Genomic DNA, 22,712 nt, shown 5'->3' with positions numbered 1-22,712 from the left:
ATTGAATCGCCATTATCGACATTGGGACACGTGTGCATTTTAATTTTGTTCGCATACAAATTAGAAATGCATTCACTGGCGACAAGGCAATAAAAATATACTAGGAAATGCCTACATATATTGAAAAATGTTAAATTGCAAACAAACAATTCACAAATCTACATTAGAATAGTCTCACCTGTGAGATATCTGCTACCCATTCTGAGTAGAAGGAAAACAGTACGGTATTAATTTTAAAATTATACATACATATATACAAGAATAAAAATATACTCAAGGCTATATTTGGTATGGGGTCGGAGATGCAAAACAGTGTGGTGTTAATTTTAAAATATACCAAAGAAATGTACCGCTAAAATACCGAAAAATATACGAAAGTATATTCCTATAGTATTACTTTTAAAATATACCAAATGCAAAATATACCAGATTGTAAGACAGACAGACTGACTGACAGACGGAAAATATGCTGAATTAATATACCGCAAAAATACTAAAATGATATCAAAGGATATATTTTGTACGGGGTTGGAGATGCAAAACAGTGTGGTGTTCATTTTAAAATATACCAAAGAAATATACCGCTAAAATACCGAAACATATACGAATACCATATATATCCTTATGGTATATTGCTATAATATTGGATAGAAAATATACCAAAGAGTGCAAAATATACCAGATTGTAACACAGACAGACAGACAGACGGACAGACTGACAGACGGACCTGGCTAGATCGTCTCGTTGTTGATCAAGAATATATACTTCATGGGGTTGAAGATGCCTCCTTCTGCCTGTTACATACCTTTCTTGGAGTTACTATGGGTAACTGATATAAAAATGAATAGAAAATAAAAAATAAAACAAAATAAAAAGCAACTCATTGTTAATGTAATTTTTATTGATAAAATAAAACTAAAATTATGATTTAAAAATTAAAATGTATGCAAACTCAACGTGGAGAGCATACTATAAATTAAATTAAATTAAATTAAATGCATGCGAATTAGTGTAAAATTAAAAATTAAATATTAAGAGTCTATAATACAACTTAGAGCTGAAGTTTTCCCCCTAAAATAAGTACTAACTAAATCTAAATCTAAATTTTGCGTTTGCTGCCGTCTCACTAAGCAGCGGGGGGTTGAGAACTTGGCTAAACACAGACACAGACACGCACACAAAAACACAAGCATACAACGGCACAAACATACACATACAGACTTACCAAGGCTCGAGGCGGGGTGCTGGCTGGCTGCGAAGGGGTGCGGGGGGGATCTTAAATTAACAGTCTAGTGGGCCACACTTGACGCCCACCTCGGTGCATTTGCATTCCAGGCATTGATTGGATAATTCGACTATAATGCGACCGACGCGATACATGCGACCATAAATGTTGCATCCAGCTAATTTTAGCATACCCGTGGCATCCATTAAACTTTCGCCCCCCACAACAACACTTGCATCTGCTGCTGCTGTAGTTGTTGTCGGTGTTGTTGTTGTGCTGCTGCTGCTGCTGGGCGCGTGCTGATAATGATGGAATTGCTGCGGTCGCTGTTGCAACTCCAACAATTGCTGCTGCTGCTGCTGTTGTGGTTGCAACATATGCGGTCGCACCTCATAGCTGGCGTTCATGAAGGGCAATGTGTCGAACGGTGACATTAAAAATGGACGCATTGAACTGCCAACAGTTGCTGCAGTCGTCGTCGATGTTGTTGTTGTTGTTGCTGCTGCTGTTGGCTTAGCAATTGCTGTTGTTATGGTTGTAGTTACCGTTGTGCCTTTGGGTTTAACACTTGTCAACGCTGTGGCTGCCACAGAGTTGTTTCTGTTATTGTTGTTGCTGCCGCTGCTGCTGCTGTTGCTGCTGCTAGCGGGAGTTCGTCGCGTGGCCTGTTGAACTTTGGATCTGCTGGGTTTACTTGTAATTGCTGTTGGATTGTTGCGTCTGTTGCCGGCTGCCGGTTTGCTCTTCGTTTTGTTGCCCTTTTTATAGACACGTGTTGTTGTCGTTGTTGCTGGCCTCGCACTTGTTGTTGCTGGTCTCGATGTTGTTGTTGTTATAGCGCTAGTTTTTACTGCTATGCTGGGTGGCAATGTCCTAAAGGGCGGGACCGTGCTCTGACTGACGCTGCCCAGCAACTCGTCCAGCAACTGGTCCAGTTTATTGATTTCGTTTTTGTCTATTATCGATGGCAGTGCTGCTGCTGCTGCTGTTGATGTTGTTGTTGATGGAGTTGTTGTTGTAGTAGTAGTTGTTGTTGTGGCGGGTGTTTGTGTTGTTGCCTTGTTGCCACCGGAAGCGCTGCTTATACTATAGCTTACGCTCTCGATGTGTTGCAGCTGCTGTTGCTGCAACTGTTGTTCCTGTTGCTGTTGTTGCTGCAACTGTTGCTGTTGTGCTGGCTGCTTGTCCACAATGAGTGCGTCCAGATTGGGCGACCTCTCGGTGTGAATGACATCTTTGAAGGGATCGGGTGTTGTGATTTCTGCCAAGAGCGAGAATGATTAATGAGTTGTTGCTCCGAAGTAAACAAAAGTTGTTATAAATGGATTTTGTACAGAGAATGAGTAAGTTTTAAAAGATTTATAAAGTAATTAATGCGTAACAAGAATGGAGAGTGAACAATGTTGCTAAATATGCTCACTAAGATAAATAAACTATTCTGAAAATGACAAAATTACTTTACTAAAGTAATGCAATCGATTTCTTAATACACTCTTATTATAGGAATTTACAAACATTCTTAAGTTTTTTGGTTCATTGGTAAATAAAAGCTACAATTAATATTTATATAATAATTATGAGTAAGTTTTATAATCTCTTGTGGCTGACGGTCTAGCTATAATCTTTGTTTTTGGTTCAATCCATTCGACCCCAGAATTGCCTGTGAGCAATTTCAAATGTTTATCGACTATTCGTAGTCGGTTCTTTTATTTTTGTCTGCTTATTCTTCGAAATAACGGTGCTTTAATGTATGTATATACTTGTAATGTAAGCAAAAAATTCTAGTTCTAGGAAAGTGCTGGACGTGCCTCGCGTAAAAATTTTATGTAATGTGAGGTATGTACATTTAAAGAAAGCGATTTACCTTTAAATTATTAATTAAAAGTTGAAGAATGTGAGTGAAGTTTGTTAATAAATTAATTCTGTAATCTATGTTGAAGTTCAATCTAATTGATTTCTATTGAATAACTGCTGACGAATTTTCAAAGTTATAAAGCTGCTTATGGGCAACCTTGGGTCAATGCACCATCAAAATAACATATGAAACCAAAAGAGAAAGGCTTATCAAATGATGATATTGAGAGGACTATCAACATCGATTGGGAAGTCTCCACTGCCAAGAAAAGTGATGAGGAAATGGAAGGTATCTCTGGGGAATAATAATTTAAGAAATATATTGGAAAGGGAAGAATCAATAGAATTTGAGCTTAGTGAAAATTTGATGGATGAAAAAAAATATCCTTCTGTCAAACTTCTAATTTTTATTGTTTAAATGTTCTTGTAATGATCAATATATGTATTACTTTTTTCAACTCTGAATAATGATGTTTCTTCTAGAGAATTATATTAAAATATCTTTCTTTATATTAATATGTATATATGCTTTTCTCATTCTTTATAAATCTTTTATTATCCTATGCCATTCTTCACCTTCCCTTTATTAAACCCATTCACTTACCTATTGGAATCGTGTCGTTTTCACTCGCCGCCGTTGTTATATCGATGATGTGTTGTGTGACTTGATAGTTGTTGCCAATCGAAAGTATCACATTCGATGTGACGTGATCGTGCAACACTTCGCCATCGATGACCAGCGGATCCTTGGGCATAAAACCGCCCTCAGTCTCTGTGGGTGGCGAGAAGCCGCTGTGCGCTGGTGGCACAACTTGCTGCTCAAAGTCGTAGTTAACATACGCTGAACTGCCTTCGTATTGTCCACCGAGATGCACAACCGGCTCTGGTGGCGCCTCAACAGCGGGCACCTCCACATTAAACTTGTATTTGTAGGCAGCCTGATCGTTGTTGTTGCTGCTGCTTACATGCGACTGTTGCTGTTGTTGTGGATAAGCTGAGGTTATTGAAGGATAAAGTGCGGCAGTCTCATCGTAAGCTGGATCGTAATCAATATCCATTTTATCAGCAGCCATTGGCTGTTGCTGATAGTAGTTGTTGTTGGTGTTGACATTGTTGTAGCTGCTTTGCGATTGCAGCTTGGTTGCTTGGCTATTCACAGCATCTGTGGGCAGGAAAGGAATGATCTTCAGGTTGGGCAAACTGGGTGGCAAAGTGGGCGCCGTGCTGTCATCGCTGACATCCAAAGGTTCTGCTTCCAAAATGCTGGGATTCGTTTTGATGATCAAAGGTCGCGCGGTGCTTTGCTTGGGTCTCAAAGTGCTGCGTTTAGTGGTTGTAGTTGTCGTGGGTCGCGTTGTAGTTGTTGTTGTTGTTGTGGTGGGTCGCGGTGTGGTTGTTGTTGTGGTGGTGCTGCTTGTTGTTGTTGTAGTTGTTGTTGCTGCTGTGGTGCGTCGCGTTGTCTTCGGCTTTGGTTTCGGTTTGTTTGTAGTTCGAATTGTTGTTTTTGTTGTGGTGCTTGGTTGCTGAGTGGTTGTTGTTGTTGTTGTTGTTGTGGGTCTGGCTGTCGTTGTGGTTGTCGTTGTTGTAGTGGTTGTTGTTGTGCTGCTGCTGCTGGGCATTGTTCTGTAGGTCACGGGCTGTCCATACTTGCTGGTGACCACAACCATTGGCGGCGTCACCGTCAGATTTGCCAGCTTCGAGTTGATGCGACTGTGCTGCGGTTTATTGCTCGGTAGTGGACGAAACATTGGAGGTGCATGTTGCACTTTGACTGTGGGTCGCCTTGTGGTCGTCGTTGTTGTCGTGGAAGTTGTTGTTGTTGAGCTGCTCGTTGCATTATCGTCCAACATATCGGAGAGTCCATTCAAGAACACATTGAGCAAATCATTCGCTGGCTTTGCTGTTGTTTCGATTCCTTCTTCCTTTGACTGCGAATTGCTGAGCAATATTTGCTGTGCCTCAGCAGGTAATTCACCCACAGCAATCTCATCGCTACCCAGTTGATCGTCAAAGTCATCGGCAATGCGTTTAATGCTACTTAAAGTGCTGCTTGCCACACTCGGTTGCGCCTCCAATTGAGCCAGCCCTGTGTTTGATTCTATACTCGACTCTGTGACAGCAGCAACATCTTCTTCATCGGGACCGAGCAACAAATCCACCCAAGACAAAGGCTTCTTCGTGGTCGTCAACGACTCCTGCGTCACCTTGACTTCACTTTGTTGTGTGCTGGGACCCAATAGCAAATCAAGTAAACTCAGTTCTGTGGTGCTTCCGTCTTCGATTATGGGCGCAGGTGTTGCTGCCGTTACCAGATCCATGTTGCTGGCGAGCATTTGATTGTTGTTGCCATCGATGAACTCGAGTCCCTCGCGTAACGTGTCCATAATGCTCTTCTCGCTGCTCGCCTCCAAGGCATCTCCCACCGTCGGCGGCGTCGGGTGACGATCGTGTGGATAATGCTCGGCTAGCATGGAGTTCTGTGGCATCATTGCCGCAGCTGCTGCTGCCTCAGCCTCTTGCTCCTCCTTGCCGAACAGCAGATTGTAGAGATTGAATTGTCGCGAACTCTGCGATCGGCGATAATCTCGCTGACTGCCGCAATCGTAGCTCGAGGGACAACACTGACCCTTGGGCACCACTGGGATGCAGTTCTTCAGGGCTGGAGAGCATTTCTTTGGAGCACAGCGACGTGTGCCGCGTATGCAGAAGCAAATGTCGCAGGGTTTGTCCGCATCCGAGCGCATCTTCTGTCCCTCCGCATAGAACTGACTGTTAACGGTGCAGCCGCGATTGCGTTGAAGTCTTTGTGACATGCGTTGGAAGTGTTTGTTCGAGGTCTTGCGATAGCGCACTTCTTGCGAGGATTTGCCCGATGTCTTGCTGCTGCAGTCGTAACGAACCGGGCAGCAGGTGGAGTCCACGAAGATCGGTTTGCAGCCCTCCACGGGTAGCATGCACTTGGGTTTCACACACTTCTCGGTGCCACCTGGAAAAGAAGGGAGAAATTAGTTTTTTTTTAAATATAACAACTTATAAAATAGTAAGGTTACAGATGAGTGTAATAATATTCTGTAATTTCCTGAAAAACTGCCAGGTTTATAATATGATTGTTATTGTATTGTTATTTGGAAATCGCTTAGTAAGTATTTAATTTCGTCCACTGCGAAATTTGGGATTTTAATTTCAATACTACATTTCATATTCATAAAAGAAATAAATTAACTCAGCATTCGTTAGAAAATTATTATAAATAGTTCAGAAAGTGTAAAGCAAACAATAAATATTCATTGTCACATTTTTACAATTTAAAAGATCGATAGCTAAAATAAAATATACCGAGGAATATATTTGTTGTATCAATATAGTAAATTTGATTTGAAATATACTATAGAATACCGGAAAATTCTTAAATATACTGTAAGCTAATTTGGTATTTTATATAGTACTAGATTTTACATATACCATGGAGTATAATAAACTTCATCAGCATAAGACAGACAGAAATATGGTTGCCTTATTTAGCTTCTTCAGCTTTGATAGTCTCTAAGTATTTGGAGATCAGACGAACAGGCAGACAGACAAACGAATATAAGTTTAGGTATATATTTTCTGCTTTCTTCTACGTTCTTTTCTTCCTCTCTTTATGAACTCACCAATGCAATAGCAATAGCTGCACAGATTCGATGAAGACATCGCAGATCCCGACTTATACACCGTGCCATTCTTCACACAAACTGTAAAAATATTTAGATTATTCAACTGCTCAATATTTAAAGTCTTATCTCAACTTACCAAATAGATCCACGTCCGAGTCATCAGAGCGCCTTTGCAGCATATTATCGTTGACCACACGATCGATGGACTCGCGTTCGTAGTGATCCAAGTAGGCGATGATGCGTCGCTTGGTGGGAATCTTGTAGAAGGCATCGAGACGAGCACACGACAAATACGGGCAACAGGTATTCTTCTTTTGGACGACCACACAACCGCGTGGCGGTGGCATCGGCATCTCTGGGCACACTTTTAGGCGACAGACGAGCGTCTTGCGATTGCACTGACAGTTAAGGCACTTCTCCATGCTGGGCACCACCGATTTGTCCGCATACCAAGTGCCATTGTGATGGCAGCCTGAGGGAGAGAAAAAAGAAAGGGGATTTAAGTTTTAGATTTAAGTTGGAAAGTAAAATATATGTATATTAAATATGTTGGTTATACATTATATATATTTGATATATTTTAAAGCATTGTTGAAATCAATTGCGGACATTTTGGAATACTATTTGAACAGAAAGAGATCTTCCAGAATGTCAAGAATATATTATATATTGAATTTCAACAAAGTAATTGATGAGAACATACTAATTAAGAGTTCACATGTGTAACTTTAATTCCATGTTCATGACATTTAATTATTATGTTTAGAGTTGGATTGTAAATCAAAATATTTAGTAGAAATTCTATCTACAATATTTATTCCTACATTTAGTATATATTTTATACTACATCATACATCCTACTTGTTATATTCAGTATATATTTTATACTACATTCTATTATTTATACGAACTATTTAGTATATATTTTATACTATATCCTACATCCTATTTGTTATAAAAAATTATTTAGTATTTATTTTATACAACATCCTACATCCTATTTGTTATACAAAACAATTTATTATTTTTTACTACATTTTTAGTATTTATTATATTTAATTTCTAAAAGAAATTCTAAATAAAATGTAAATAATTTTACCATAGTTAATTTATTTATTATGTGTTATCTCAGTTTTAATAAGCTAACTAACTTCTTTTTAGAGATGTTAAATAGTTTTAAAGAATTAATTCTTCAACTTCTATTCAAGTGAACTTTAGGAATTTGCAAATCATTTACGATTCCACTGCTTAGACTAAGCTGCTCAGTTGTTTAACCCGTTAAGTAGAGTTCTCCGCAAGGAAAACACAATCTGCTGAATAATCTGGCTAGGAATTCCCCAATGGAAACCATTTGGAACCGAATTTGACGTTCAAAGTGAACTGAAAAACAACTTTTTTTTTTTGCTATTGCATGCTTCGCTCTCTACATTTTTGTTATGCTCCGATCTGTTGTTATCAGAGTTTTTCACGCACGTTACCGTTGTTACATAGCTCACCTGTATTCTGCGTGATAAATGCATCCAACTGTGCGGGCAATACTAAAAATAATGCCAGCGATAATATGCTGACTAAGCGAAGCGTCATCTTTGCCTCACTTGCAGCACTTCTTTTGGTTGTTGTAGTCGCTGTTGTTGTTGTTGCTGCTGTAGTTGTTGCTGTTTCTTCTTCTCTGCGCATGAATAATGCAAGTTGGAGTTGGAATAGCGGGCTGTGGTTCTATCTGTCTTCTGTCTTCTGGGGGGTTGTCTAATGCGTGAAATGTGTGTCACGCAGCAAAGCGGCTGTGGCAACTTTCCAATGACAAGCGAATCGAAGAAGAAGAAGATGCGTCTGCCGGCAACTGTTGGAGGCCAGCGCATGCTCGACTCCACGGAGCACGAAGCACAGAGCACGAAGCACGGAGCTGCACGGATGGAATTACCCGCACAATTGTTTAGCCATTCAGAGCAAATGATACGGGTATCTTAACTTCGTTGTTGTTGCCAAAACTTCTGCCACACTTTTAATGAAGAAATTTGTAGACGCTGTAAAAGAGAGGGAAGAGAGAAGGCGAAAGAGTAAGTAAGTGATTCTCAGGTAATGTTTGCTGTCCAGTCTCTTCTCAAAAACTTAAAGCAGAAAACGATGTGCGTAAATCACATCTTCACAGAGCTCTCGACTGATGAACTTGCTGTACGGCTTAAAAGCCCGTCTTGAACCTGGTGATAAACGAGCTTATAGAAAACCTTAACTGTTTTTAATGGGGATTTTAACTGTGGTTTTCTCTCACTTAATGTGAATTTCATTTGACTTCCAGTTTGTGACGCATTCAGCAAATATAAAAAAAACCTATTTTTTTAGATATTAGATAAATGATATTAATCGCACATTATGAAGTTAAAAAGATCATTGCACTCTGTCTCGGACAATTGAATACTTCAGTCACTCTTTCCCATCATAAATATTAAGTAATTAGAAGTAAATCGTGCTTGTATTTTCTCACTTCTCCAAGCGCACACACTAATTACCATATTTCCACAGAGTTTATGGCTTTGTTTACATTCCAGTTCGGAGATGGTCTAAAGTCTCGAATAAATTGATGCAGAGCGACAGAAATGGGGCAGAGAGGAAACTCACTGCTTATCGAATGAAATCAGCCCGCGACACGAACGACAGCTATAAATAATATTAATCAACAACAACAGCAACAGCAAAAGCAACAGCAACAAAAATTAAGCAGAAAAAGTAGAAGAAACTGGTACTAAGAATCAGCACACACAGCATCGAGTAGAACAACTTCAACCAAAACTCCCTCTCCACAAGTTGGAGTTGGACTAAGTCAGGTTGCATGCGAAAAAAAAAAACGAAACAAACAAATAAACAAACGTGAAAATCAAACAACACCAAAGCAAATGGCGGTCATTGCCAGTGAAAGAAGCAAGCCAGTCTCTAGACACAGAACCAAACACGATCACAGCTCAGCCATCAGCTCATCAAGTGAGAGAGAGAGACTACAGAGTCTTTACTTAGTAGACTTGTAGACTAGCAGACCATGGCACATCGCACATCCACTTTCATTAAGAACGTGATTAGCAGGAGGCACCACAAGCTGCTTGCATGCAAATGAAGCAAAGAACACAGAGCATAAGCACTTCTTCTGTAAGCAAAACAACGAAGCGGTAACAACTTAATTGTACTAAAAGCGAATGCTAGATGCCCTCACTTGAACTGTAGCTAAATGAAAGTAATAGTTGGCGAAAGGTGATGTGGATGACATCAGTGTTTGTCTTTTTGATGAGTGAATGCTTACTGAGCACGTATCATAAAATTATGTATAATTATTCTAGGTGTGGTAGATGAAGTGTAAAGTCCAAGTTTAACTTGGTTTATAAGTTTAAGTGACTAAGGGGAAAAAGTAGATATTTAAATTTCAAATGAAACTTAAAGTAAGAAATCTACAGTCAGTAAGCTCGACCATTTCGAATTATTCTTAAAAGATACCGATATCCGAATATTCCAAAAATTGTTATTGTTAAAGTACTACATTCGAAATATATCAAAGAGTCAGAAATATACCATATTGTCAGCTAAATGCAGTTAAAACAGTATTGCAGTAATTTGCCGTTTGAAGTATGTTATATCCTAAATATATTCTACAATTTTTATCCGATTGTAGTATTGCAGTATGTCTTAAGTGTTGGAAATGGCATAGAAAAAACTATATATTAATGATTAAGAAAGTTAAGAGAGCTTGTTCTATGCGCATGCCTTGCGAGTTAGTGTTGTGATCTGATAGTGAGTAGCATCAAATAAAGTACTAAAGAAGTTAATTGTTTGTCTGGAGTAATACTATCTGTTTCAATAGCTAGTTTAGTCAAGATTAGTTACGATTTTAAAGAATTCATAGCCCAGTTGCATTTGCATTTAAATAAGAGGAAGCTACTAAGCATTCATTATTGCTTCTTTTAGCTGTTGCAAACCACTTCACCAAATGTTGCAACTCTGTTGAAGTTACAGCAAAGTGCGACATGATCAAGAAGTGCGCTTAATTGGAACTCTTAAAGCCAAGGCAAGCACAGCTCGCTAGCAAAATATTTTGCTTAGTTCAGTTCGCTCTCATGACAACTTTTAATCAAGCCATTATCCTAATGTCAAGCCACCGAAGGCAACAGCAAAACAACAACTGAAACTTTCACGCCGAAAAGAAGTAGCCACAGTTAAAGTTAAAATCAGAGTCAAAACAACATTCAAGAAATAGACAAAAACAAAAAGAATGAAGCTGAAAAGCAGAAGTTTCAGTTTCACACAATAAATCACTGCGCTTGACTTTTATTTCGAGTGTGCTGAGATTTTTAATTCAATTCACTTGGCTCTCGTTTGCATGGATTCCACTCAAAAAAAGCCAAAAACAGTTTCGATTTTCGGTTGCAAACAGCAAACACTTGCTCTTAAGCACTCAGCTGCTTAAGTGTTGCAGAGCAAAGACTGTCAGCGTATTATAAGACTTGTATTTGGCACTTTCTTTAGTGGTGAAATTGTTGTACACTTAATTATCGTACAATGGCTCAGCTCAACGCGCTTCGCATTGGGGCAGCTCTCAGGTTCTCATAATTCCGGTGACTAAACATAGTAGTTGGAAATGTAGAACGCACTCAGTCACAGCTCTGAGTGTGTATATGCAGAACGTGTGGTTAGAAGGCAAGTGTAATAAATAAATTATAGTAGAAAGATACGCTAACAAAGCTGAAGAAAGCCAAACAACTCTCTTTCCGAGGCTGTGGGAGCAGCAATTGTCTTTTAAAGTGTCCAAGAACTTTGGCATAATGAGGCCAACAATTACGCCCCAACAATGTAATTTTTGTCGACAACAGCTCATTCAATCTGCACTGCGAGAAATGCTATAGACAAATTAATAAAGTAATTAATTTTGATGGCTTTCTTTGTTTCGCGACGGGGCGAAAGTCAACGCGCATTAACTTGAGATTGGATTATTAGTTTAGGAAATTACAACTTTTAATTTCCATTTCCAGTTAAAAGTTGCCAAAGATTTGGGGAAATTGAAAAGAATTCTCAATGTTGACAAAGAGAGATTTTTTAAGTGATCAGCAAGAGAAACTGAGAGTTAACAATTAGCTTATCAGAGTTCTACACTTGTAATTAAAGCAAAGCTTAGAAAGCACATTAAAGAGCTTGCTCTAAGGCAAGAATATAGCAAAGACCGTTCAAGTTGTCGTACAAATTATTAATTAGCTAGTTTTCAACACACAATTGGAGATTAATTAAAGTGCAAGAGAAACTGAGAGTTAACAATTAGTTTGTCGAAGTTCTACATGTGTAATTAGAAGAAAGCTCAGAAAGCACATTAAAAAGCTTGCTATAAGGCGAAAAAATTGCAAAGATTGTTCAAGTTGTTGTATAAATTATTAATTGGATAGCACACAATTGGAGCTTAATTGAAGTGCTAATTAGTCATTGGGTTTGATTAATTTCAGAGCATAAATCATTCACCTTTGTAGTGTTAGAAATCAACCCAGTTAGAGGAAGCTTTTCTAGCTGTTCTATAAAACCCATAGACACAAATCTTCCAGCTGAAGACAATACTCCAAACACACACCGTTGGGGATATCAACAAAAAAAAGTTGCACAGCAATAAATTCTAAAGCGCGACATCAATTCAACACAATAAATGGGCTATTGAGCACTTGTATCTGAAACAGCATCTGACAGATACTTTTGTTTGCCGCATTTCGTTGTTGTGTTTCGTGTTGAGTATTTGACACAGTGGCAACGCCCCACTGACAGATTTTTTCCTTCTTAAAGATCGTTTTTTGGGGGGACTGCAACGTTGATTTGTGAAAGGCGGTAAATGGGCTCGAAGCCTTGGCTCTAATCAGCACAACTTTGGCTACTGGGCATCATTCGTCGTCGTCGTCGACGTCGTCGACGTCGTCGACGTCGTTCTAAGTTGTAATTTGTAGCGCGCAAAAAACGAGAAAAACTTTCACCAAGTTGAAGTCCGCCCAGCTCGATAATAATAAGCACAGATTATGTAAATATGAGTCGAGAAATGAAATCGATTTAAATAGTCAGATAAAGTAGATGCATAGCAATTGTGCTTGAGCCTATTTTCACTTTTGCAAATCGAGCAAGAACACGAAACGGAAAACGAAATGAATCAAACAGCGATCATATGAATGAAATTGAATAAAATGAACTGAACTGAATAGATGGATAGAAAAGTCGGTTAACAGCGGGTAAAGAACTCTATTGTTAAGAGACTTCAGCGTGAAAGTGGTTTGTGCCCGTATTTAAACTTGATTAACTCCAGCCAAAAGCAATCTAGAAAAGTCAATAAATTAAGACTTCTTCTCAATTTGCTATGCAGCCACATTTGAATACACTACACAAAGCTGCTGCTTGTCTTGAGACACTCATCTCTTTAGTTCTGAGAACTCTTTGGCATCAGCTACACAGCCAGACGAACACTCTATATAGCTGAAATGTATTGCAAGTCGAGTACTGGGAATATCATTTGCTTCTACAGTTGTTCGTAGGCTGTTGACTCTTGTTTTCTGTTAACAACTTTAGGCTTTAATAAATGCGCATCAATCAGTGGAAATCTGTGAGCTAAAGTTTTAAATTTAACATGGTTGCTACTCACATACTCTATAATATATTATTTATAGTGTATTTGAGTTGTACACTTGACTCGCTCATTCTATTGACCATTTCATATTTCTCTTCACTTGCTGCCTTATCGGGTGAAATTTGTGCCAAGTTGCTTTTATAGTGTGCCAAACAATTTGTGGCCCACGCGTGCTCACTAATTTGGCCATCGACATCGGCCCATTCCGGGCAATGAGTAAACTCGTAGTAGTCGTAGACTCTTGCGTTGTAGACACACCTAGCTATACATAATGAAGCAAGTCTTCTAGTCCAGCAGTCTCTTCTAGACTCGTAATTCAACTCGATGGCTTCATGTGTGGCTTTTTAAATATTCTACGAACAAACAACAAGTACAAAAACAACAACATCGAGTTAAGGTCTTCACAGAACTTTACACTGAGCAATTTTCATGTCGAACTCAATTGATGCGACTTTTGCCTGTCTTCTGACTTATTCTTGCCTTCCCCTTCTTCGCTTCGCCTTTTTGGTAGACAGACAAATGCCTGTCATTTAGTGGCAGGCAAACATGTTTCCTCACTCACTCCGTCTCTCTCTCTCTCTCTCTCTCTCTCTCTCCCTTTCCTCTGAGCAATGCCTACCACAATCAATCCAAGCGGCAACAGCAACTCCTCATCCCCATCCTCATCTTCGTCCTCGTCTCTCAAGTTATTAAAGCCGCGAGGGCTCAATAAATGGGCGTCGTTTATGCACCTCATCATCAGCGATTGCAGTGATCGGCATCGAATGTTTTGCAGCCTTCTTTTTGCAGCCTTGCTTTTCTTTATATTTTATTATTTTTTCCCCCTCTCTTAGATATTTCTCAACCAAGCGGAAGTTGTAAATGAAAAGAAATGAACAAGAGTAGAACCTAAGCTAAGTGACTAAGAACGAAGTTAAGATACTCTTATTTTGAGTAAACTTTGATTAAACTTAGCAATATTCCCACTATAAAAATATGACAAATTATCTTTGAAAAATTACTTTTGAGTTCTGCTTAAGTCCAGTTAAAAATGTACTAAAATATAAGACATTTGAGTACCCTGAAATGAGGCCAGTTTATAATATAAAAAACATTCGTCTTAAGAATTGTGTTCTTAAAATAAGACCACTTTAAGAAACAAATTCTTAAAACTAAGTCAGAAAAAGGTCAAATTTTTTTTCTATGGAGGATTTTTTTAGTATTCATGACAAATAATATTAGCTTTAAATATTTCAAATAATATTTTACACAAATTAATGAAATTTACTAACTAAAATTTCAAGTTAATTTAACTTTTATTTTATACTGTGAAATATATTTTAAATTTTTATTTATATAATTTAATTTTTATTTACTACGACAAATCTCATATACATTTCGTTATACCTCAATCTACCATCCATTCATAATCATACCGACAACTGAATCTTAGTTTTTTCTGTGTCATTAGAGGCTTTTCCTCTTTCACCAATCGATAGTCAGAGTCAGAGTCAAAGTCGGATTCAAGTCAAGAAGTTGTCATAAAATTTAATTGAATATCAACGCTTCGTGAGCAGATGCTAAGTTGCAATGCAGCAGAGTAATACTTAAACTAAAGAGGGGAACGAGAATAACTAGCGTGTAATTGGTGATTGTTGCTGTTGCACTGGGTAGTGAGATGTGTTTAATTAGCTGGACCAGGGCTGCGCCCAAATCTGAATCGCGTTGGGTTGGGCTTTGGTAAAAGATCTTGGAACCTCTGCATATATGGAGGTATCAAGTACAGCAACAACAACAACATCAGCAGAAACAGAAACAGAAACTGGGCAGGTGAAAGTCAGTCGGCTGGTAAATGAAATTAGAACAACAGCACGACAAAGCGATTGCAAAGGAAAGGTACAAACAATTTCACAAAGCCGAGTACAAACATAGTGTGGAAACCTTTCACAGAATCTGACGACGACTGTGTTACAAAATGAGCCCAAGTTCTAAGCATCATTAAGTACCACAGAGCATTAACTTCGCTTGGCCATTTCCTAGCTATTGCCATAAATTTGTCTGTTCTGGGTCATTTAGCCAAATTGTTGTTGCTCCCTTGTTGTTGTTGTTGCTGTTGATGGCGATCGTGATTCGCGTTCGCATTACAATAAAATTGTCAACATGACAGCTCCGATTAATATAGACTTCAATTTATCAAGCATAAATCATGTCTGTTTGCCGCAACAAAAACAAAAGACTCGGAACACAAACTTTGTCTGCCATTTGAATTTAATGATGATGCGACTCTCGAGGGGGAAGTTCAAGTTGCAAAGCCAAAGTCAAAGCCAACGACCGAATCAGTGCCTCAGGTAGCTTTGCTTCTTTGCCACAAGCTCTTGAGGCGGCAAACTTGTTTTGACTTTGTGACTCGTTTCGTTGGCAACAAACAAAAAACATAAAAAAAAAACAGAAAGAAATACAAACAATGCACCATCAAAATGCAAGTACAAATGTTCCCAAGCCCATGTGCTGCCCATTTTCCATTTCCATTTCGGAATTTTGCACGAATATATTTATGCAACTGCCACAATTTCCGGGCACATTTGTCAACGGCAACTTGTAAACATGGCCAAGAGCCGTTAGAACTCAGAATCGAGTGTTCAACTGTAACCAAAAATTGTATATCGTCTGTTGTTCCAGACAAACTTGAGCTGCCTGCTTAGTCTATAAATGGATTCAGCAGACAGTTCTGATAAATAACTGACTCTGCAAAAAAAAACAATACTTCATGCCTTTGGGACTCTTTTCTCATCTATTGATAGACTTTTGATTAACTGTCAATGCTCTGCGAAATAATTTAACTGCATTTTACACTCTTCAAGTGCTACTCTAACTTTAATTATTCTATTATTTTTAAAGTCTTAACTTGGTGCGAAATATGATATTAAATTCACAACCGGAACGATGTAAGATAGCAGCACTAGAACAGTCATAATAATCTTTTACGTTTATGCGCGTAATTTTCAGCTGAAAAAAGAAATTATCCTACGCCCAGCTGAGCACATCAGAAAAAGCAAAACAACTGCTAAAAAAAACTCTTTAAAACTTCTTGAAGCTGAACTTGCAATTTAATCAGATGCGAGAGTACACGCATATGTTAATTTGATAACTGTTTAAACAAATTTCAAGTTTTGAATTTCAGTTTTCCCTTAAATGAATGTGTTGCAAGCACGCAGCAAAGTACGGACTATATTCTCTATTCTTTCTCAAGTATTGTCTTTGCAATTATTTTCAAATCATTTCTGTAGCACTTCTTCTCTTTTTTTTTTAGCAGCACTTCTCTCTGGTGCGCGTCTTGATTTATATCTGCAAGATACATGCACCTGGTTGTCATCTCTTCCGCTCACTATTACAGCACAGTGCGGCAGTCGAGCCGCTTGTTGTGCACTCGCTTGGAACTGCATGTGCTGCATCCACACTGCATCCACATCTCCTTGCCACATTTTCTTAGTTGACTAATGCACAGAGAGAAAAAATACCTTTGAAAAACAAGAATTGCAAACTAAAATCTTAGCATTTTAAGTTCCAAAAATGTGTTTAGAATTTCCATGCTTCACTTTGATGTGAAAAGTTACAAATAAACTTTATTGATTAAAAATTTGGAAGAGAGAATTTTCTAGATTTATGTTTAATTCAAGAATTCTATGTACATATGTTCTTTAATATATTCATCTAAAAAACTTATCATCTTAATGCAAATGTGAAAAGAAACGTTGTTGAACGTTGTTTAATTATGAATGGATAACTTTCTAGAATTATGTTTAATTTAATAATTTATGGTATATTCTTTTTACTATTTTTTAATTCGTATATATTTGTTTATATAATATTAATGAATGGTGAATAGAATTTTGGTTGACCAAGAATTATGAATAGAGAACTTTCAGGAAATATGTTTACTTTAAGAAAACGTTGTATATTCTTTTGTTATTTTAAATCTTTAATATATTCCTTCAGAAAGTTTTTCATTCTAATGAGTAGTAAAAATATCTAAAATTATGAATTAGAATTATATTAAAGTTAAGAATTCGTAGCACGCTCATTCATTATTTTCGCATTTTTCATTCTAAAACATATTCTTGTATGCAAAACATTTTAAATGTAATGTGAAACCAATCTTGATTAATCAATAACTATAAATTAAGAATTGAGAATTTGGTTTTATGTGGTGATATAATAATTTATGTGCTTGCTCAATCTTGATACGCTTTTTGTCTTGATTTATTTGATGCTTTACTTTGTTATACTTTGTTTTTTTTCAGAATGTTTTTCTCTCTCTGCAGTTGGTCAGTTCCTTTGGGTAACCGCTGCATAGAGCAGTAAAAACAGTAAAAGAAAAAAAAGTAGCAGCAGCAGCAGCAAACTTGAGACCAAACCGAATCCCTCCTCATATGGCAAGTCTTGGCTGCTGTTGCTGCGATATCTGATTACGTGCGGTTCTTCTATCGAAGAGTTGAATTTCGGTGCGCTTTGTCCTCGAGTCTCGTTTCGGCATATCAGATGTGGCAGTTTGCCCAAAAAACAGAAGAGGAGAGAAGGAGGCTGCATCTTGACCTTGAGCTAAACATCACTTTTATGTTAACTTGTCGGCGTCGAGCTGCTCGTGCATAAAGATTTGCCACAGCAAATGAAGTCGCCGTCATCCGATTACAACAAAGTAAGTTTAGGCCCATTAAATTAATGAGGCTTCCGTCTCATACTTAAAAGAGAGAGAGAGAGAGAGAGTACCGCTAGCCAATTGCTGGCAATTAGCAAATTCTGTGCCTAGAACAACGACAACAACAACAACAATAACTAACTAACTATCCAGCGACTAACGAACCAAACTAACTCGCAGTATGAAATGTCGTTCTCAGTGTCTGTTATAGCTTCCGCTTTGCATTATCAAATATTATTGGAGTCGTCTTTAGATTGCATGTCGACACGTTAGCTGCTGCTGCTGGTCTTAGTCTTCTTCGGCTTGTTGTCTGTTCTGTTCTGTTCTGCTTTTAGTCATAAAAAAACACCCTTTAAGTGTGCGGCTGGAATCTAATGATGATCATTAAGAACGCGCTGTAATCACAGCCGCAGCAACCACAAGAGCAGCAGCAACCACAGCAGCAGCAACTGGTTGCTGCTTTGTCAACACCGACGTCGACAACAACAACAACAGAGGAACGGTAATTTTCTGAAAAGATTACCGTGAACATTTTCACTCATTGCCAATGCAACCTACATTCACATGCTCCTCACTCTCATCTCTTCTCTTTGCTGAACCCTTTTGTTGTCGCTTCGGAGCGTTGCGAGTGCGTTTCTTAGTCGCATTCTGTGACCATTGTAACGGCTTTGATTAGACTTGGACTTGGACCTCAAGTCGAACTCGAACTCTAAAGTCGAACTCAACTTGGTTTTTCCTCAGCTTTTGTCATCGCTTTTGGTTACCATCTTCGTTTTTTCGTTTTTTGTCGTCGTCGTCGTCTTGTGGCGCTGTCGGCACTTTAACAGTTAAATGGTTAGTTTACATCATTAGCATGAACGTACTAAAAAGAGAAAGATGCAGCCAGCGGGAAAGTGGGAGAGAGAGCGCTGAGAACAGTTTTCAGTTTTTCTTGGCTTAATAAATACACAATTTTTCTTATGACCTTTTTTTTGTTGTTTTGTTTTGTTGTTGTCTTGCTTTCTTTGTCTTTCGTTCAGCTGTTATTTAATTGCTACACAGATTATTTAATTTGTGTAGATTTGCGTAGATTTCAACGCCGATGACAAGCTCTTTTCGTTGTAGAAACTGTTGATTCGTGCTGAAGTCGAAGCTTAGCAACACATTTCATTATACATTTCTTTTAAATCGAATAAAAACGCAACTCAAGATTATGCCGCAACATATTAATTATGAATAGAACATTGAAGCTGATATGCGGACAACTTAATTGATAGTTATTGATTCTATTTTGAGTAAATTATGCAATTATGGGCAGTTAAATCTTAACTAATTCTAGAGAAATTCGGAGTAAAAGTTGTGTGGATGTGATGAAGAAATGTTGGGAGTAGAACATATAAGAAAGACTTTGAGATACCCGCTTCCCATTGTAAGTAAAAGCAAAGTAGTGCGGTATTAATTATAAAATATACCAAATTAGTATACCACAATAATACTAAAAGGCTATATTTGGTATGGGGTTGAAAATAACTCTCATTGTGAATAACAGCAAAATAGTGCGGTATTAATTTTAAATTATACTACATTAATATATCACAAAAATACTAAAAATATACCAAAGGCTATATTTGATGCCTCCTTCTCCTATTACATACTTTTCCTGCAGGCACATAATTATATAATACCCGGTTATAAAAACTAAGTCAATGTTCTTCATTGTGAATTTATTACATTCCTATTTTTATGTCTTTCTTTTTCTGTTATTTCAAAAACTGATTTAAACGGCAGCGAACATAAAAAAACTGACCTACAGCTGTTGAAAATGGAAAATAACTATAAAACCATTGTCTAAATGTTCAACAATAAAATGTAGATAGCCAACCATCAAAGCAACCAAATAAATATTGCCATAAGTCTTTATAATAAAGCTTAAATATAAACAAAGCTTCGTTAGTAAAAAGTGCCATAAGATCCATTAAAAATAATAAAGCAAACAATAATTCTAAGTTCACCATTAAATCTAATTTCCTAAAATGGTTTCCCAATTATCTGAGGGGAAAAATGCAATTAAAATTCCTTTGCTTTAAAGTAAAGTATTGTAATTGAAAGTGCAGGAAGAACGTGAGAACCCCCAGAAGCAACTAATTCACATTGCTATTCCTTTCGAGCACTTGGCTTCGTCTCTGACTGTTGTTGCACTGCACAAAGGTAATCGCTACCGACTGTTTGTGCCGCCAACGCCAGCTCCCAGGCGAAAAGAAAAACAATTGCGTCCAAGTTCGTTGCCTAAGTCATTTGTTTGCTTGCCTTCTTTTCATTTCCTTCTGTCTCTGTGTGTGCAGCGAAGCGAATCGTTTTGGTGCTGTGTGTCGTTCTGCGTCTCAATTATTTATTTAAGCTGCCACCCAGCGATGGGCTCTGTGTGTGTCAGTCTGTGTGTGTGTTAACATTGTAAACAATACCGTTAACACGCCACAACATGTTGCACAAACGCAAACGTTGCAAGAAGAATTTCTGCCAAGTTCTCGCGAATCCGAACCTCAACAAATTTTAGCTGCATGCATCATGTGTTGTTTGTGCAACGCAACCGCAGCAACAAAAAAAAAAAAAGAAAGAAAAGACAACTGGAAAAACTAACTGTTAGCTGAAATGCGACCGCGTCGCATAAGCGGGAAAAACTCACAGCAAACACTTATTAAATTTCAGCATTTTGCATGCCAAAAAAAATAAAGGAAAATTGCAGAAGTAGAAAGAAAACCGCAAGCAAAGAATTTCTATGGAGAGTCTTGGTCATGCTAATGAGTTGGACAGAGTCGTCTTCTTCTTCTTCTGAAGACTGCGACGACTCCTTTTAGCTGCCTTCTAAAGTACTTGAAAAGTTCACATACCTCAGTTGTTGTTGTTGTTGGTTCCCGATGCTTGATATTGTTTATCCACTTGTGTGCTTGAGCATTAAGTTTTTTTTTTTGTTTGCTTTTCGTTTGGCTACTTTTTCTGTTCCACTCGCGACGCGACGCGACTCAATTTCAGTATTAACAAAACAATAACAAAAATCGCTGTGTTTGCTTTGCTTTCTGCTGCACTTCACTTCACTTCAAACGTTCTCTCATCCTTAACCACAAGATCTTAGACGGTGTTTCTTTTTTATTTTTATGACCAACTCTGTTTTTTTTTTTCGTTCGTTGTATTTTCTTTCCACCTTTCGTCTCGTTGTCGCTGTTGCTCTTGTTGTTGGGCTAGTTCTGAACGCGTCGCGTGTTGGCTGCTAACTGAAGTCCCCATCGTGTTGGCGCGTCGCTTTTAAGAAAAGCCCCCCAAAGAAAGTTGCTTGCATACAAAATTCTGCTAGAGCCAAAGATTCTTGTTTGAAAGCTGCAGCCGAAGAGAGTTCGTAAGTCTTCTCTTAGAGAGTAAGTGTGCTCGTAAGAGAGAGTATTATTATTTGGCGTGGGGGAGTTGACAATCTGTAGAGTCGGGAAATAAAAATAAAGTTAAAAGTTATTAGAAAGATTATTATAATTGCAATATAAGTAAGAGAAAATATTCAACATATTAAATAGATTCGAGTGTAAATTCATTAGGGAATATGAAAAAATATATATATGTTATATGCACATAAAATAAATTCAATTTAAATTTTAGTGTATGAAGCACAATGATCAATTTATGAGTGTCAATTACAGAACATTTTCTCGGCTAGCAATTTAATATGTACAGCCAAGAATAAGTTTAAAAATATAATATACAATATATGTATAATTCGTAGTATTATTCGAATTATATATGCATTAAACTATATTAAATATATAAAATTATGCTAGCATTAAATCTTATTACTAAGCATTGAAGTTGGAGACACTATAATCAATAAGAAACGCATAATTAATACACATTATTGAAATTGTTTTTATGATTGGTATGCAAACTAATTCTCGATTAAATTGAATTATATGTTTTGAATGAATTAAATTTAATTATTATGCATGAAAATTCTATGAAGTTGAGTAAGTAAGAAGTACAACATTATTAGTTACATTTTGATGATTCGTAGTTATATAAGAAATATTTTATATATGCATATATAATTTATTAAATTATATATATTAAATTAAAATAAGGAAATTAAAACTATCATTAAATGAAATAAATATTAGATCAGAAATATATAATGAAATATTAGCAATAATATATTTTGATATATATGATATAATACATAAAAATTATCATTAAATTAATTCGAAGTAATATAAGCAATAATATATTACTCTTGTAATAAATAATATAAAACTAGCCATTAAATTAATTCGCTGCAATAAAGACATGAAATGTAAGCCATAATATATTATTGTAGTAATAAATAAATAATTAAATAAGATCTCACGCAATAATGTAAATTCTAAAGTACATAAAGAATAAATAATTGCCAATATTTTCCTGTAAATTGTTAGTTTATTTTTTGTTCCCCCAAGTTTTGCGGTTCTCGCCGCTTACTCATGCGAGTAGCTCGCATCTTGTGATGCGTTTGCCAAGCCACAAAGGCAGACGGAAGACAACAGACAACAGACAACCTCATGCAATCCCATAGAGCACACGCAGCGCACACTCGAGACAGGATGAGAGTTGAGTGTGGCTGCAGTTGGAGTTGGAGTCAAAGTCAAAGTTGGTGTTGTGTTGGTTTGCCGGCAATGGAGCGCTGC

General features: G+C 37.4%; 1 protein-coding gene across 1 annotated transcript; it reads right to left on the bottom strand.

Moving 5' to 3' along the window:
• Positions 1 to 982: 982 nt before the first annotated feature.
• LOC132798406 (mucin-5AC) lies at positions 983 to 21,273 on the bottom strand. Its single transcript, XM_060810257.1, has 6 exons — positions 20,904 to 21,273; positions 8,233 to 8,760; positions 6,873 to 7,208; positions 6,734 to 6,814; positions 3,685 to 6,066; positions 983 to 2,487 (listed from the first exon to the last, which is right to left on the bottom strand). Exons 2-6 carry the CDS (start codon positions 8,411 to 8,413, stop codon positions 1,283 to 1,285), a joined length of 4,185 nt encoding a protein of 1,394 aa, XP_060666240.1. The 5' UTR covers positions 8,414 to 8,760; positions 20,904 to 21,273; the 3' UTR covers positions 983 to 1,282.
• Positions 21,274 to 22,712: the final 1,439 nt, after the last annotated feature.

This window comes from Drosophila nasuta, chromosome 2L (genome assembly GCF_023558535.2).
Source record: "Drosophila nasuta strain 15112-1781.00 chromosome 2L, ASM2355853v1, whole genome shotgun sequence".
In the NCBI taxonomy this organism is placed as follows: domain Eukaryota; kingdom Metazoa; phylum Arthropoda; class Insecta; order Diptera; family Drosophilidae; genus Drosophila; species Drosophila nasuta.
This window is presented reverse-complemented; position numbering and strand designations above follow the sequence as displayed.

Coding starts and splice junctions, on each gene's coding strand:
- LOC132798406 (XM_060810257.1), bottom strand. CDS start 8,413: ATGCGCAGAGAAGAAGAAACAGCAACAACTACAGCAGCAACAACAACA. Junction 7,209..8,232: donor ATTTATCACGCAGAATACAG/GTGAGCTATGTA, acceptor TCTCTCCCTCAG/GCTGCCATCACAATGGCACT. Junction 6,067..6,733: donor CAGCTATTGCTATTGCATTG/GTGAGTTCATAA, acceptor CTTCTTTTCCAG/GTGGCACCGAGAAGTGTGTG.